This window comes from Haliotis cracherodii, unplaced genomic scaffold (genome assembly GCF_022045235.1).
Source record: "Haliotis cracherodii isolate W230 unplaced genomic scaffold, xgHalCrac1.p SCAF_19, whole genome shotgun sequence".
Taxonomy (NCBI): Eukaryota; Metazoa; Mollusca; class Gastropoda; order Lepetellida; family Haliotidae; genus Haliotis; species Haliotis cracherodii.
In genome coordinates this window covers 12,325,540-12,343,899 of record NW_027266274.1, presented here as the reverse complement: position 1 = coordinate 12,343,899, position 18,360 = coordinate 12,325,540, and the positions used below count along the sequence as shown (strand labels likewise).

At 39.8% G+C, this 18,360-nt stretch overlaps 1 protein-coding gene across 1 annotated transcript; it reads right to left on the bottom strand.

Annotated features, from left to right (window-relative positions):
- Positions 1-5,271: 5,271 nt before the first annotated feature.
- Positions 5,272-16,481, bottom strand: LOC139466956 (putative ankyrin repeat protein RF_0381). Its single transcript, XM_071248673.1, has 4 exons — positions 16,206-16,481; positions 13,943-14,027; positions 12,244-13,660; positions 5,272-5,446 (listed from the first exon to the last, which is right to left on the bottom strand). The coding sequence occupies exons 1-4, from the start codon at positions 16,479-16,481 to the stop codon at positions 5,272-5,274; spliced, it is 1,953 nt and encodes a 650-aa protein (XP_071104774.1).
- Positions 16,482-18,360: the final 1,879 nt, after the last annotated feature.

The following is an 18,360-nucleotide window of genomic DNA, read 5'->3' as shown; positions in this document are numbered from 1 at the left end:
CCATTATGACATATGTAATGTATATCATATACATTGCCATTATTATTGAAAACATCACTGCAGTGAAATGGTTTGTTTGTTTGTTGTTTTACGCCGCACTCAGCAATATTCCAGCTTTATGACGGCGGTCTGTCAATAATCGACTCTGGGCCAGACAATCCAGTTATTGATATCATGAGCATCGAACCACGCAATTGGGATACGATGACATGCTTCAACCAAGTCAGCGAGCCTAACCACCCGATCCCGTTTGTCGCCTCTTACGACAAGCATGGTCGCCTTTTACCGCAAGCTTGGGTTGCTGAAGACCTATCCTACCCCGGACCTTCTCGGGGCTGCAGTGAAATGACATTTAGAATGTTCATGTGTAAATAAATAACTTCACCATACATCCATCCATTATGACATATGTAATGTATATCATACACATTGCAATTATTATTGAAACATCACAGGATCAGAGGATACTTGCAATGAGAAATACAATGTACTATAGGAGCGTAAATTGTAGTTCGGCTGGAGGACCGCTGAAAATAATATGCTAAGATAAGCCTCATCAACATCATTCTGTGACTGTTATGGTGTGGCAGCTGAGTGAATTTGATTTCAACTATATGTAATTAGACGATCGTTGAAATGAAAAGGACAAGGGGATTTTCCTTTTTCCCATTTTGGTTTGCCAATCTGTGAGGTTCAGCAATGTACTGTAGACCATCCAAACATTGATCATTGTATTATTGCCTAGACACATGATTAAAGTGTAGATACATGCGTGGGTTTCTGTCTCATTGAATTAACATTGTCGTGGATGCCTTTAATGTTGTTTTTTATTTAGCAATGAATGTACAGTGGCTCAGACAAGGATGTTTCTATAATGGTGATTGCAAGAGCAACTTGGCTAGAACGTGTATGAAGTGCGATTAGTATACGTAACTCCAGACAATGCCGTTTATAGAGAAATCTGGTATACTAATTTCACCAATTATGTTTGTTTGTTTAGCGTCGAACTCCAATATATTTCAAAGTGGCCCGACGGTGGCCTGTGAAAAGTCGAACCTGGACCAGGCAAACCCGTGACTGATATTATGAGCAACGATCCACGCATGACGGGGTGCGAGGACACGAAGTCTAACACGTCACTCATCTATTTTGTCCCCTTGTGCGACCAGCATAGGTTACTTTGGGCCTATTTCTACCCTGAATCCAACCGGGTTTGTATGGTGTACATTTCATTATGCCGTGTGGTTGTAGCGTTAAATGACGCCGTCAATACTAAACACTGTTGTATAGTTGTAGCGTCAAATAACGCTGTCAATACACAACACTGATGTATAGTTGTAGCCTCAAATAAATTTGTCAATGCACAACACTGTAGTATATATAGTTGTAGCGACAAATGAAGCTGTCAATACACAAAACTGTTGTATAGTTGTAGCGTCAAATAAAGCTGTCAATACATAACACTGCAGTATTGTTGTAGCGTCAAATAAAGCAGTCAATACATAACACTGCAGTATTGTTGTAGCGACAAATAACGCAGTCAATACATAACGCTTTAGTAAAGTTGGAATAAGGAGGGCTGGGAATTTTGTTTGGGTCAGGACATATGTTCGGACACTGCTTCACGGAGCAAAAAACACATGTTAGGACAGTCAGCATATACCGCGAATTTCTTGTTTAGACCTATATTTTAAAAAAAAGAAGATTATTTAACTTTCTTAGAAAAAGGTCCAGCACGGTTTCCGTGCCTGTCGAATTACTATCTCTATCTCCATTATACCGACTGTTAATGTGTCTTTACTTACTGCATTTTAAGAACGTGTTGTCAACAATATGATTGGTAGGCACTCTGAATCACTCTGAATCACTTCATTGAGACGTATCAGGTCGTACTGACAGCGGGGCTTCATTACACGATGTTGTCACCCCAATGACATTACTCGGTGGTGATGATGCGATTCAAACGTGATGTTTGTATGAAGGAAAGCCTGGTACGTATTGATTTCATTTGTTTCTTGAGTAATGATTTTGCAATGTAATTGAGCATTTTCATTTGAAGATTGTGAGTGTGGCCTTGGCGACTGTTTCGTCACTTTTCCGTGTATTGTTCTGTCAGAAATGTCACTTTACTTCTTTCCTGTCATCAGATGGACGATTCAGGTATTAAGATACATACACTGAAGTTCTGTTAAGCCGTTGATTGATTATTATTACTGTTTAAGCGGTTTTACTATCCCTTTTTAAGAAACACTCTTTCTGAATAAGGTATGCCTGATATTATTGAATGATGTGGTAGGCGTACGGTATAGTTCTTGTTTAATCATATGTATTATTCCAAATCTACTCAAGCAAGTATTCAATAGCTTTTATGCAAATGGAAGTATTGAGCAGAATTCAGCACGATTTCAACGCAGGGATATATACTAGCATTCTATGTGTAATAAACTTGAGGAAAAAAATTGCATTTCGGTGAAATATTTAAATGTCAAACGTCTTACTCCCTAAAGGCAAATAGTAGCCAGACAAGCTGTGCTCATCTTTATGCTGATTAAGTTTCGTTTATGGAATACACCCGACTCCAGTTAGCAATATTGGCTTCTGCTAATGACCATAAATACAAGTACTCATTTTAATTAATTAAAAATTTGATTAACAAACAAACCCAAGGCCTTGTGTGCCACAATCGAATCTCCATCGGCTGGGCAGCCTCTATAACCTCGTGACTGTGTGTGACCGTTGCTAGACGGCGTGGATTATTATCCCCCGCAACCAAGTGGAATGGGGATATAGGAATGGGGGCTGTCCTTCCGTCCATCGGTCTACTCGTTTGCCTGGTCCATATGTATTGCTTCTGGTGGCATGAAAGAACATTTACTCACCCATGCATAGATTGAGTGCGCGTTACTGGCTTGACCAAAATTCCTCCCTGGAACTTTTGTCGATGGCTGCCTGAATAACATACGATACATTGCCAAGGTTGTGCGCAATAAAGCTGGGCGGGTAAGGGAGATAATCACTCACTCTCGGTGATACAGCTTGAATAAGATACGATGTACAGCATGGCAAGGTCAGTGCGTGATGAAGTTCTATCCTACGCCTCTAGCTAAAGGAGATAATCGCTCAATGCACAATTGTTTATTTTTACAAAATAAAGACCGGTTTTCTTTAGTGAAATGAGATATATATTTCCCCTAAACATTTTTAACTCTTTTAAAAACAAATTGAACAAACTGCATGAGTTATCTGCGTAACGAAACGTAACTAAGGCTCAGAATGTGATAGGCGATTGGTTGTAACTTGCCAGATTAAGTCACTCTCATTTCATATAAACACTCCAATTTTTTTCTGAGAAATAAAATGGCGCTCTCCTTCAGTAAAAATTAACCCAATCCCTATATTTCCCCGCCTCCACGCGGGGAAGAATAAACAATATTCTTATGCACAAGAATGTTTGATATTTTTTGAAAAAATAATGACTCATTTGTATGTATGTGTAGGTATACCTGTTTTTGCTTCTATATGGCTGACATAATGCAGATGCGACTTTGAATTGTAGCTTGTCCAGCCCACAAAGTGAGTAGGTGGGTGGATGAGTAAGCAAAAATTTCAAATGTGAAGATAACGTTGACGGACAAAATGTTTTTTCGATCATATTTACATGATTATGATAAGTTGTTCCTGAGTAAAAGATAATGAGACATTTTTCTTAAACCAAAGACAAACAATATTGTGCCCGTCCATATGTACTAGCATTAAGCATGCTTCTCGTAAGAGGCAACTGACGGGATCGGGTGGTCAGGCTCGCTGACTTGGTTGATGCATGTCATCGATCCGAATTGCGTGGATCGATGCTCATAATCAATCACTGGATTGTCTGGTCGAGACTCGATTATTTACAGAGCGTCATCATATATCTGGAAAATTGCTGACTGCGGCGTAAAACAACAAGCCAACCAACCAACCAAGTATTAAGCTTCTTCCTTATTAGAAACATACGTGTTACTATTATTCGTGATCACATCTACACATACGCGTATGTCCAGCCTCAGCACGATATTTGAAGGCAAATGCACAAAGCAGATTTATTTGGAATCAGGGGCGAAATGTGTCCTTGTTTAAATAAAGTTGGTTGCTTTGTTGTTTACCACCGCACTCAGCAATATTCCAGCTATATGACGGCGGTCTGTAAATAATCGAGTCTGGACCAGACAATCCAGTGATTAATGTCATGAGCATCGATCCACGCAACTGGGATCGATGACATGCATCAACCAAGTCAGCGAGCCTGACCACCCGATCCCGTTAGTCGCCTCTTACGACAAGCATAGTCACCTTTTACGGCAAACATGGGTTGCTGAAGACGTATTCTACCGGAAGCTTCACGGGCGTTAGCATTTGGGTGAGTTAAGAGCCAAAGCTCAACAATTTACATTTCCAACATTAAACTTTACACTTTATGAATCTTCTTATCAGTTGCTCGAGGATGTTATCCGAATACGTAAGACTTATATAACTGAAATTGACTTGATATGGTTGCAGCCATCGCGAATCCGATTTCGGTTTTTCATTACGTAAAATAAACAATACTTTCCAGATAATCGATTTGATACGCGTCAGATACATATGTCTATTTAAATCGAAATCATTTCTTAGAAGTTGACGGATGACAAAGTAGACAACAAATGTTATGGATAACAACTTATTTATTACTGTAATAGCGACGTTTCGGTTTAGATCGTTATACTGTTGTCAAGCAAAGATGAATTACGAACATGGTACAGAATATATATAGGAGGTGGAGGATTAACAATAACAATTATCACTCGTCAGATGGATTAACATTAGTAGGTTAACACTATCAGTAACAGATGGAAAATATAGTAGCAACAGAAAACACGATGATGAAGCCAAGTAAACAGAAAACCAATAAAACAATTAAACCGGATTAAATACCACGTGGGATGGTTGGAAAAACTATTGCTTGATAGGCGGATGAGATGAATTAGCCTAGATCCCTTTTGGTAGGAGACTGGTGGCGGCGAATCTGGACTGCTTCTACGAGTTTTCTTTTAGTGATGTCATGGAGGTTGATGGAGAGGATTTGGGTGTTTTTCGAATTGTGTTGTGATTGGGGCAGTTGCTGATATGGTTCGAAATGGCTGATTTACTGTCTGAGTTGATAGTTGAAGTTTGGTGCTAATTGATTTTGATGTTGATGGAGCGGGATGTTTCGTCTACATCGGATTGTCCACAGTCAGTCAATTTTGTAAACTAGACCCTTGGGTTCTTTGGATTTGGTGGCGTTCCCTCCGTTGAGGGAGGTGGAGCTTTTGAAGTAGGTGTCAATGTTGGCTTGCTGTTTGGTCTTGGAATGATGTAGGAAGCTTTTCCTATGAAGGGGAGGGTGATGCGGAAGGGTGCTGTTTCAGGTTTGGTGGTCGTGTATCTGTGTCAGGGATGGAGCGTTGAGAGAATGACTTTGTCGACGAGTATGGGAGTGAATATATGACGGAGATGATGGATCTCAAGTTTGTGTCAGCGGAAGAAAGCTTGTTGGCTCTTTCGGTGAGTGTTAAGATGATACCAGTCTTAGTTCTCAGGGGATGGTTGGATTTGAAGTGAATATACCGATCGGTGTGGGTAGGCTTTCTGTTGGCTGGAGTTCCAGCGATCAAGACATGTAGGAACGGTAGTTGGTTATTCTTACAGTTCACAAGTGAAACGGAAAAGGATAACCAACTATCCTTCCTAGATGTCCTCGAATGCCACAGTAAGAAATGCCACAACTCTGCCACCCATAACTACAATAAAATCTGAAAAAGGCACACCAGTGACAAGACACATGTGCAAAGAACCACGACAACAGGTACGGTAACACATACTCACAAAGCCTTCCCACCCAATTTCTGTAATCGTCGACACCAACGATAGTAACTTGGAACTTAGTCTGACACGAATCACTACAGGTCAGTGCTGTTCATTGTGTAGGTATGTGTCATGTATTTCTAAGACTAACACTTCCTGGAGCACAACAGAAAAATCCTGAAGCTGGAGAACTTCAGGATACTTAGCCAAAGAGGAAATGTATTTTGCAACAGGCAGAGGTACATCGTTAATTGAGACATTTTGAGTGTATGCACAGGTCTTAGACTAACACTTCCTGGAGCACATCAGAAAAATCCTGAAGCTGCAGAACTTCAGGATACTTAGCCAAAGAGGCAATGTATTTTGCAACAGGCAGAGGTACATCGTTAATTGAGACATTTTGAGTGTATGCACCAGGGTTGTCAGATAAGGTTATAAATGGATACATACATGTACAATAGTTGCTTTTGTTTGTATGTTGTTTAACGCCGAACTCAGACTTATTCCAGGTGTTTGACGGCGGTCTGTAAATAATCGAGTCTCAACCAGACAATCCAGTGATTGACTTCATGAGCATCGATTTACGCAACTGGAGTAAGATGACATGCATCAACCAAGTCAGCGAGGTTGACGCCCCAATCCCATTTGTCGCTTCTAAAGACAAGCAGGGAATGCTGAAGACCTACTCTCTATCCGGATCTTGAAGTTAATAAATGAATTAGAACTTAATGATTCCTCTGATGAAACATGGAAATGGAATCAATAAACGGTGTATGACATCATTCAAACTGGTTCAAATGAGGCAACTATTATCAGTGAACATAGACGTCCATATTTTAAAAGACCCGTGAAGATTTCGGGGTAGAATAGGTCTTCAGCAACCCATTCTTGGCGTACAAGGTGACTAAGCTTGTCGTAAAAGGTGACTAACGGGATTGGGTGGTCAGGCTCGCTGACTTGGTTGATGCATGTCATCGATCCCAATTGATATCATGATATCAATCACTGGATTGTCTTGTCCAGACTCGATTTTTTGCAGACCGCCGTCATATAGCTGGAATATTGCTGAGTGCGGCGTTTAACAACAAAACAACAAACCAACAAACTAACCATATTTCAAAATGAATCCAGAAGAGGGAGAGATGTACCATCTCCTAATAGGAATGACACTGCCATAGGAATGGTACAAGTCATGAATATCGTGATGTGTGTATTTACCCTTCACTTCACTTCACTTGGCTCACAATAACCCAGATGTCTATATATAATAAATCCAATTTAATTGAGTTAGTGAGTTAGTTAATATTAACCGCCACATCAGCAATATTTCAGTCATATCGTGAGGAGTTAGACATTAATAATACATATATTTAAGGTTTATAAAAAAACTTTCATTGAAGGACTGTACGATAACTAGCACATTACAGATTGGATTTAAAACTATCAGCTCTTTCAACTAAATACATTAAGCTAGGAGTCTTGAGGATGGAGGGGAATTATATCAGTGTTTAATTCAACAGTCTTCAAAGGGTAAACAATGCCCATGAAGGGGTGAAGGCCTATTGCACGACAATAATAGATAATGGAATGAGAACATTTAGAGCCAATGAAGATGTACGAAATTTCAATGCGTCAAACAGGGTTCCAATATCTCACTTATCAGGAACCACAGAAGCAAACTTCTAAGGAATATAGTATGAAATAAAAGTATAGTAGAGCCTCAAAGGGCAGCATCATTCATTTTGAATCATCCAGGAGACTTCTTCTTGAGTTTCGTGCTGTGTAAGCCAAATTGTCCATCATGACCTCGTATGAAAACCAAGGAACCAAGTTATGAAAACCATCTCCTGTTTATTAGAGCAATTATAATTCCTGAATATACAAGTCGAGATATATTCTTGTCGAATTCAATGTTACATTTTTATATGTATAAACATACATATTCCACGATCTCGGGATAAAATGCTGTAATGTATTCACTTCATGATGCCCTGTGGGGACGCAGGGAAGAATGTGTCCTCAGCACCCAATTGCTGGCCGTAAAGGGCAACCGAATTGGACAACCTGTTTACCTCGGATTGCGTTGTTTCAAATTCAAATATGTTATTTCCAAATGTATAGTTTCAATTTATAATGAGGCGTATGCCCATAAGGTGGTGGCTCATGGGCCAATCATGTAGATCTATTGTTCTGCTGTAGTATAACATTCCTGCATCCCTATGGCGTTACTTTGCTGGAATATCACTTAGATATGGCATCACCCTTGTTGGCGCTCTGTGGTGGGCTGGGAATTGGTTTGCTTAACCATGGGAAACTAATGTCAACAATCAGAATCGGATTCTGAACTTGATTCATCTGATAATGAAACAGTGACAAGGTTATTGTATTACGAAAGGAATACTTGGCCTCAGTTCCTTGGTATGGAAGCTAAGACTGACCGTACACTAGCTTCATGTTAGCCTTAAAGTGATGGTGAGTTGAAAGATGTAAAAGATACGTTCTGGCGCTGAATAGAATGTCTAGAAAAACATATCTGCACACAAGACCCTCAATTCCAGAAAATCTTAATCCGTGACCCTAATCGCAGACTAGCTGATGAGACCATTGCAGAAATTGTATCAGAACTGCGCAGTCAAGGTGTAATTGAAGCCAAAACGATTCAAATATCATAAAGATGACCGTGTGTTTCCAGGAAACAAGTATCTTCTGACTTTTGTATAGAACTACCAAGTTCAATTAAAGTTCGTTCTTTCTCTATGCCTGTGGACCGCTACATCACACGACCTACTCACCGTTTCAAATGAGACCCATGAAGATCCGGGTAAGAATAGGTCTTGAGCAACCAATGCATACCGTAAAAGGCGACTGTGCTTGTCGTAAAAGTCGACTAACGGGATCGGGGGTCAGGCTTGCTGACTTGGTTGATGCATGTCATCATCGGTCCCAATTGTGTGGATCGATGCACATGATGTCAACCATTGCATTGTCTGGTCCAGACTCGATTATGTACAGACCGCCGTCATATAGCTGAGCGACGTAAAACAACAAAACAACCAACTGTTTCAAATGCCAGAAAGTTGGACATAGGCAGAATTCCTGTGCACGTAAAGGCACTTGCTTCAGATGTGGTGAAATTGATCATGATGGTCACACATGCACTCAGCCTCTAAAATGCTCTGAAATGTCATCTTCAACTTACATAATTGAATATAAGTTTCAATACATCGTTCAGAAAATTAAATATGAACAATACGTCAGCTACTCCTATGCCAGGAAACAAGCAAAACCAGTCGCATCTGCTAACAAAAAAGGCATTCTTATCCTTTTGCAGTTATAACAGTTAAACAGTTAAAACATTATCAGTTCATTGTCTGACAGATATGTCATGGACAGTACGAGACACACCATAGCAAGTATCTGACATCGGAACTAACCAACCTATATCATTGTTAGTTTTCCAGTATCAACGCAAGAACTTCCGCATCAAATAATGTTTTGACATTCCAAAAAAGAAACATCAAACTGACAGAATGTCAAAGGCTCTCAAGGATCACGTGAACTATGGATCACGCGGGGATATGGAAGTATCCCATCATGTACAAGTAGACACTCTCCCAAAAAGAAAGACAGGAGTCGATCCCATGTTGCTCCACCTTAATGAGTAACACACATTTAATAAAGTGGAATTGCAGAGGTCTCGGGACAAATTTTTATGAGTTACATCTCTAAATACAAGATTATGCGGCATCATCAATCTGTGTCAAGGAGACATATCTTAAGCAGACCGACAACTTTGATTTGCGTCAGTACACTTCCTTTCAATCTTTTTCTCCACCGGATGTTAAAGTTTCTTGAGGATCTTTTTGATGAAGCAGGGAGTGATCCAGATCCCTGTTTCACTTCATACTAGTCTTCAAGCTGTTGCAGTACGACTAAATTTGTACTTTATATTTACTTTGTGCTCTTTGTACATTCCATCTTCCTCTGCTCTTGAACAGTCTGATATTCAGGAAATTATATGATCAGCTCCCTGAGCCCTGCATCATCATGGCGATTTAAATGGACATATCCCTGTGTGGGGAAGTGCAAGTACCATTAATAAGGGGAAAGATACTGAAGAGTTTGCTTCGATAATAATTGATGTTTATTAAATGACGATTCAAACAATTTTTTACATCCTGTCACTTGATTCTGCTCTTGATCTGCCCCCCACTGATTCAGACGTTAATTATGACTTTGGATGATCTGTACATGACGACCTTTGTGGAAGTGATCACTTCTCTACTGTCCTAAAAGCTGTAAAACTGGATGGAGATCCACTTTCATCACGGTGGAATTTTAACCTTGTATGAAATATTAAGAGCTGAGAAAATAAAACGTGACATTTTTAGAAATGCACAGGACATCTTCCAGTTGGTTTAAATAATATTGATGACTAAGTCCTCTGCAAATCCTCACATTCGTAAACCATTATTTAATATCGACTGCAGACTTGCAAGAAAGTGTAGGAAGAAGTCAGAAATTATTTCTGCAAACGTCCTACTGTTCATAACTTAAATAATGTTAAAACTACAATTGCCAAAGCATGACGTGCTTATAAACAAAACACGCGCAACTCATGGAGGAACTATGTATCCAAAATAAATTCAGACAAACCCATGTCCAAGGTGTGGAACATGAATAAAAAATATAAGGCTAAGGATCTTCTTCAATCTTAAAGACCGTGACAAATTTCAAGGTTTTTCAAAACCGTTTTAAGTGATTCAATAGATGGATTCAATTCGTGGATGGATTTTTATAATTTTTGCCATGATAACCATAGTTTGCTACTAATGTGGCTATATCCCCCGCCCCTGTTGCAGCATTTATGACATAATTAAATCTAAACAAATCCTAACTTTTTAAAACTAGTTTGCCACTAACATGGCCAAGTCTCCTGCCAAAGCAAATGAAATGTATATTGTGTCAACAATAGTGAATTTGATCACACAAACACATACATTTGAAAATATTCAAAATTGTGTAAGGTGTAAAAGGCAGAAGGGGAGCATCTATTTGATGTAAATGCAAAATAATATTCTGCAAAACACAATTTCTATGAAGTTCAAGAAAAAAATGAAACCTTCTCCACAAAACACATAGTGGAAGTGCAAACTGGCAAAACCAGTTACTTCATTTACTACTGAATTCATTAGGGTGGAAGTAAGAAAAAACATTACAAGTCATGTTACCAGCACTTAATGCGAGGATGTAGGCTGCCACGAGTGCCACCCACATTTTACTTTTTAACAATATGGTCATACCATGTGATATGATAAAGTGAAAAATAATACAAGACAATATCATAAATGTCTTATCAATATGTGCTGAAAACTGTAATAAGTTTCATAGAGAAGTATGCCTTCTTATCGCACACTCATCTCTGTCATAATCAATGCAGAAATAGGGATGATGTATTTGATAATGAAGTCATTAAACGAACGCAACCCTCAACCATTATTGAGGCACATTCGGACAAGTTGGTAGAAGGCATGCACAGTTTCCCCTACTATGGGAGATACCTCAAACACAAAATTTAGGCACACTAAAAAACTTTATTATGACTTATAAGATTCCTTAAACAGGTTAAATGGGTATCAAGTGGAGTTTTTGGGCATTTAAAAGAAGAATTCATTGATTTCTAAAAGTTCTACTTGTTGCCATGGAAAAATTAAAGAAAATATATATTTCGAAAATTTCGAAATAGTAAAAGGCACCAGTTCAGCATGTACCTGACAGACCTGCAAAGTTTGATGAAAATATATTTAATGGTTTATTAGTTATGCTCTGGAAACGAACGCTACCCTCACAGAACCTCAAAGGGGCTAACGGGATCGCGAGGTAAGGCTCGCTGACTTGGTTGATGCATGTCATCGTATTGCGTGAAATGGATGCTAATGAAATCAATCAATGGACTGTCTGATCTGGACTCGATTTACAGACGGCCGTCATGTTGCTGGAATATTGCTGATTGCGACGTTAAACAGTAAACAAACACTTTAAAGCAAATAATGATTATGCTTGCTGAACGACATTGAACCATAATGAAATCAAGTTTAGAGCATGTCAAGGATGTGAAATTATTCAATATATCTTCTTTCGCAGAGAATTAATAATAATTGAACTTTGCGATATCACTTTAATTGAGAGACTTGTGACAGTAGTTTTGTTATTGATAAATTACCATTTTCTCTAGCTATCATAGTTGCTGTTTGTCCCTGTTTATTCATGGCAGTAATATGTTCCATGCCATGTGACAACACATATTTCACAATGTCTTCATTTCCTGCTCGACAGGCCAAATGAAGGACGTTGTCACCATCAGCATTTACTACTGACAGATCGGCTCCTCTCTCTATCAGTAAGGGAGACAGTTCTTCGGTCTCTAATGTTGCTGCAATCAACACCGGCGTCATCTCGGAATCCCCTTTACTGTTTATGTCCGCAATGTTTTGTGCGAGGACATATTTCACTATCTCCACATTGCCACCACGACAGGCCAAATGAAGGATGTTGTCACCATCAACATTTTCTACTGATATATCAGCGCCTTCTTCCACAAGACATTCAAATACTGCTCCATACCCTGAAGACGCTGCCAACATTACCGGCGTCTTCTCGGCTTCCCCTTTACTGTTTATGTCCACAATGTTTTGTGCGAGGACACATTTCACTATCTCCACACTGCCCCCAATACAGGCTAAATGAAGGATGTTGTTACCATCAACATGTTCTATTGATATATCAGCGCCTTCTTCGACAAGACATTCAAATACTCCCCTATACCCTAAAGACGCTGCCAGCATTACCGGCGTCATTCCGATTACCTGTTTGGCGTTCATGTTCAAAATGTTTTGTGTGATTATATACTTGACTATCTCAACACTTTCTCCCCGACAGGCAAAATGAAGGACATTTTCATCTTCACTATCTACCATTGTCATATTTGCTCCTTTCGTTACAAGGAATTTAAACAATTCGCTATTCCCGTAGTGTGCTGCACGCAACAATGGTGTGATCCCATCCCACAATTCAATGTTGATGTCAACATTCGTTAGGTTGAGGACACGTTTCATTATCTCAAGATCTCCACCTTCACAGGCATAATTAAGGAGTTCCATACTGTCAGTTGTTTTTGCAGCATAAGCTCCTCTTTCTGTCAGCAACTGAAACACTTTTCTCATCCCTAACTGCACTGTCAGGAACAGTGGTGTCATCCCATCATACCTTTCACTGTTTATATCCACAATGTTTTGTTTGAGGATATAATTCACTATTTCTACGTTTCCTCCTCGACAGGAAAGATGAAGGATATTTTCATCGCCCGCATCCCCTGTTGATGTATCAGCTCCTTTTCTCATAAGAAAAGAAAACACATCCATATTTCCAAACTGTACCGCAATCATCAACGGTGTATATCCGTTCTCTCCTCCTCTGTCAATGTCAACGATGTTCCTGGAATGGATGTACTTCACTATGTCCACGTGCCCCCCTTTACAGGCCAAATGTAAGATATTGTTATCATCCTCGTCCAATAGAGACAGATCAGAACCTTTCTTCACAAGTAGTTCAAGAATGTCTTTCTCTCCTTTCTCTGCCGCTATCATCGCCGGTGTCACACCATTCTCTCCTCTTGTATTGATGTTGGCAGTATCTTGAGACAAAATGCATTTGACTTGCTTCAGGTCTCCATTTCTGCAGGCATCGATGAGAATTGTGTTACCAGTGGTCTGGTTTTGTCCTTGATTATCTCCACCTGAAAGATGACATAGTGACATGGCACAATTTTCTTTAGACTTTTGACATTTTACAAAGTAATTTATAAATATTTACAACAATAAATGTTGGTAAGTACCCCTTTGATACAAGGAAGTCTTTCCACCACGAGTCTCCAGACATCTCATCCCTTGGCAAGTGTTGAATGCACAGACGCAGGCTCGCTGAAGATGACATAGTGACATGACACAATTTTCTTTAGACTTTTGACATTTTACAAAGTAATGTATAAATATTCATAACAATAAATGTTGGTAAGTACCTTTGATACAGGAAGTCTTTCCAGCACGAGTTTCCAGGCATCTCATCCCTTGGCAAGTGTTGAATGCACAGACGCAGGCTCGGACCTGAAGCCAAACGTTACTGGTCATTAGGGGTTCATTAAGTTATTTGCACTTTGTAATTTTGTCTATCATTAACACACGTAAAGTCAGTAAGTGAACTTGGCTCAACACTGCTTTGAACCGTATTTCAGTATCAGCTTGATGCGCAAGAAAAGACCGAAAAAAGTAAGGTTTTATACATTTAGCAACCATATGAAAATCATGATAATTGGTATGGTGCTGAAAAATCTAGAAACTTAATCAGGGCAAAATAGGACTCGAATCCATACCTTACTTAAAATATTGAAATTCGTTAGATTTACAAGTAAAATATTGGACAGATAGCTGTATGTTCAGGTAGTGAATGACACCATGTAATAATACTGCTGGTCAGACCATGATAGACATGGAAATAGTATGTTTACTCGAACAACTTCACATCACTACTACGATCTAGTTTTGTTGGTTTGTCATCCGAAGTTTAACTGTGCACAGATGGAAAAAATATTATATTAAAAGCATGGACATGACACTATGATTATATTCAAAGTCAAAGGAAGTTTATTGTAAAAAGCTTGCGGCCCATTAATTAGAGAAGGTGATCATGATGCATAAAAAAAGTAATACACGTTGTTTGTTTTGTTCATATTTTTGGGCTAATGCATGTTTAATATAGAGAAATATATCAGTGACATTGATATTAAATAATCTATAATATATTTCTTTCGAAGATTACTGTAAAATGGACATACACAATATGAATTTCATAATGGACGAATTCGTTTCGATTTTTCAATGAACGTTTTTTCTTCCTTCATTGACGATGTCAAATTCCTTATAACGAGGAACACAACATTTTGGAGAAATTGCTTACTCTTTCACCGGTAAAGGACGGCATAGAAAAAGAATGCATAAATATGTACATGTAAGAACAACCAAAGTTATAAGATGACAAAGGAGGAAACATGAACAAGAGACGCCAAAGGGTGTATTATTTTTATATCTTTGTTCGTTTATTGTTTAACGCCGCACTCAGCAATATTCCAGCTACATGACGGCGGTCTGTAAATAATCGATTATGGACAAGACAATCCAATGATTGATGTCATAAGCATCTCCCGCGGTATTGTGCATTTTCACGGGTACCCTAAAGCAGATGATTAGCAATTAGAAAAAATATTGAACGGTTTCTGAGTTATGCTCTGAAATGAAACGTCACGTACGGACGGACGTATGGACGGAGCCATATATTTCTAAAATATTTATCAGATCTACCCCTGAAGATTCCGCAACCCATACTTGCTGTAAAAGGTGCCTATGCTTTTCGTAAAAGGCGACTAACGAGATCGGGTGGTCAGGCTCGCTGACTTGGTTGATGCTTGTCATCGATCCCAATTTCGTGGATCGATGCTCATGATATTTATCACTGGATTGTCTGGTCCAGAATCGATTATTTACTGACCACCGTCATATGATTGGAATATTGCTGAGTGCGGAGCTAAACAACAAACCAAACTATATTAATCGTCTAATGCGGCGTCGAACTGCGTACACAAGCGTCCTCACATCGACTGCAGGTATCCGATTCCATTCCTCACGGAGGGAAACGATCAACGCTTGTCTCGTGAAGGGAGCATGTTGACGTTTCCGAAGACGACGGCCCAGCTGGTCCCAGAGATGTTCTGTGGGTGACAGATCTGGTGATCGAGCTGGCCACAGCAGGACAGTCACGTTGTTGGCGTTGAGGAAGTCTCTAGTAATGCGGGCTTTATGGGGTGTGGCGTTATCTTGTTGGAACGCCGTCCGTTGTTGACGCTGGATGGAAAGGAAGAACCACTGGCCGTAAGATATTGTCAATGTAGCGTTGTGCTGTCAAGTTGCCTTCGATGATGACAAGTTCCGTGTTCTCGTCCCCGCAAATGCCGCCCCTGACCATCACTCCTGGGTGCCGCTCATGGACACCACAAGGAGCTGTGTACGTTCACCACATCGTCGATAAACTCGCGTCCGCCTATTTGAAGAGTTGGAACCTGCTCTCGTCAATAAACAGCACTCGCCGCCATTCCCTTTGTTGCCATCGCTGAGTTTTCCTGCATCAAGTCAATCTGGCAAGTCGATGTTGATGGGTCAAGGTCATGCCCTTGAAAGGGCGATAAGCCCGGAGACCATAATGTCGTAGTCGTCTGGTCACTGTCTGCTGACCAGATGTCCTAAGCTGTTGGCAGCTGATGACGTCACAGTAAGAAATCTGTTCGTCAGATGAAGTACCCGTAAATAGCGGTCATCCTGCGGGGTCGTGACATTTGGTCTGCCACTCCGTGATCTGTGTGCGGTTATGCAAGTCTGTCGGAGACATGTGACCAGTCTGGAAATGGTCATCTTGGAGCAGTTCATGCTAATGGCAACCGCTCTCTGTGTCGCTCCCATCGGCAGCATACATATGGCTTTCTCCCTCTGGACAGTGGTCAGTCTTGGCATGTTCGTTGGTGTTAATCATCGCAACCAATGATAGGGAACAGATCCGTGCGTAATTTATACCCGGAAATTGCACGATAATTTAGGAAAGAATGTTTTAAAAAATTGCTGACACCCACCGATATCTCCCAAAATCCGCAAAGCCCGTGCAAAGAACGACAGAGAACATGAAGTGCCAGACTTTTAAACGTAGTATTTTCGTCATTTTAATCTTAGGCTTAACTGGTCAATTATCGCCAGTGGCTGTAGGGTGATGTAAATCCTGCTAGGGTCCATGCAGGAAGCAAAGGCAGTGTAAGTCCCGATGGTCCCTGGTGTGGTGATCACCCTTCAGTGACGATCACGATCTCTAGCCCATTGTCATAATGTGTTGTAAACTAATACCTTCTGCTTTTAAATATTCTCAACTAGTTTTAAATCAAATCTGTGATAGTCTAGTTATTGTACTTTCCATCGTTGACAGCGTTTTATTAAGTCTAAATATATGTATTAGTAATGTACTTCTCGTCAGGATATGACTGAAATACTGCCGATGTGACGTTAAATCTTAGCTCACTTACTCCTTCTACCTTCAGTTGCTGGCGATCTATACCCCTTTTTTATTGTACCGTTATTTATAATGATATCTTATTATAGTTGTATGCTAGTTTTAAATAATAATCTGTGATATTCTAGTAATTTTACTGTCCATTGATGACAGGTTTTACTTAGTTAAAATATATGTATTAAAAATGTATAATTTCTCGTCACGATATGGCTTAAATATTGCCGATGTGATGTAAAGCATTAACTCACTCACTCCACATACTGTTGATCTATAGAGAAAAGCATTTGACTACCGACAGTCTAATCAGTAAAGCGACAATGGCGTTATTTGTCTTAATATCAGTAACGTGTAATATGTCCAACATGCAGACGAAAATTATTTGAGTAAGAGGTGTTACAGTCTGAGGTCTATACTGCTGTTTGTGTTACAAACTTCTTAGAACTGAACAACATCCATATACAAGCAGTACATGGAATGCATCTTCAATAAAAGGTATAGAACTCCACAGTGGCTGGTTGACAACCCAGATATCCATGCTGACTATTATTTGATTATCCCTGTTGATCTGAAGTTTGGCAAAGCAATAACCCGCCTGAGAATTTATCTGACTTCATCAGTAACGTTTGTCCTGAAGAAGAATCGGTACCACTCGCTTATCAATATTACCAATAGATTCGGAAGAAGAGCATTCACGAATACTGTTAAATTTGTTTTCTATTTTCATACACACACGCACGCACACACACACACACACACGCACGCGCGCACGCACGCACGCACGCACGCACGCACGCACGCACACAGTCATTGCATGCAAACAACAGGGTTGAATCAGATCATATGACATTGAAATTGTCTCTTCACGTCAAGAAGAGTCACCGAAAATGCCAAAGCAACAACATCCAGATATCTATAGTGATGATTACAAACTTACCTGAATCTAACTCGTGTGTCCATTGAAAATATCCACTGTGTCTCCCAACTGATATTGCTAGAAGCAACACAGCTAGTAGATATAAGCACTGATTACGATCTAAAATCATCTGTCAAGGTTGTCTTAAAAGCAGCAGACAGTTGTGAAAAAGCGTCATTGTAAATACTTCAGTGAAATGTTTTCAAATCTCAATGAAACCAGATTTATATTAAGAGGCGACTAACGGGATCGGGTGGTCAGGCTCGCTGACTTGGTTGATGCATGTCATCGATCCAAACTGCGTGGATCGATGCTCATGATGTCAATCACTGGATTGTCTGGTCAAGACTTGAGTATTAACAGACCTCCGTCATATAGCTGGAATATTGATGAGTGCGGCGTTTAACATCAAAGAAACAAAC

Coding starts and splice junctions, on each gene's coding strand:
- LOC139466956 (XM_071248673.1), bottom strand. CDS start 16,481: ATGCCAAGACTGACCACTGTCCAGAGGGAGAAAGCCATATGTATGCTG. Junction 14,028..16,205: donor CCAACAGCTTAGGACATCTG/GTCAGCAGACAG, acceptor GTTTGGCTTCAG/GTCCGAGCCTGCGTCTGTGC. Junction 5,447..12,243: donor ATAGAGAGAGGAGCCGATCT/GTCAGTAGTAAA, acceptor TCCCTGACACAG/ATACACGACCACCAAACCTG.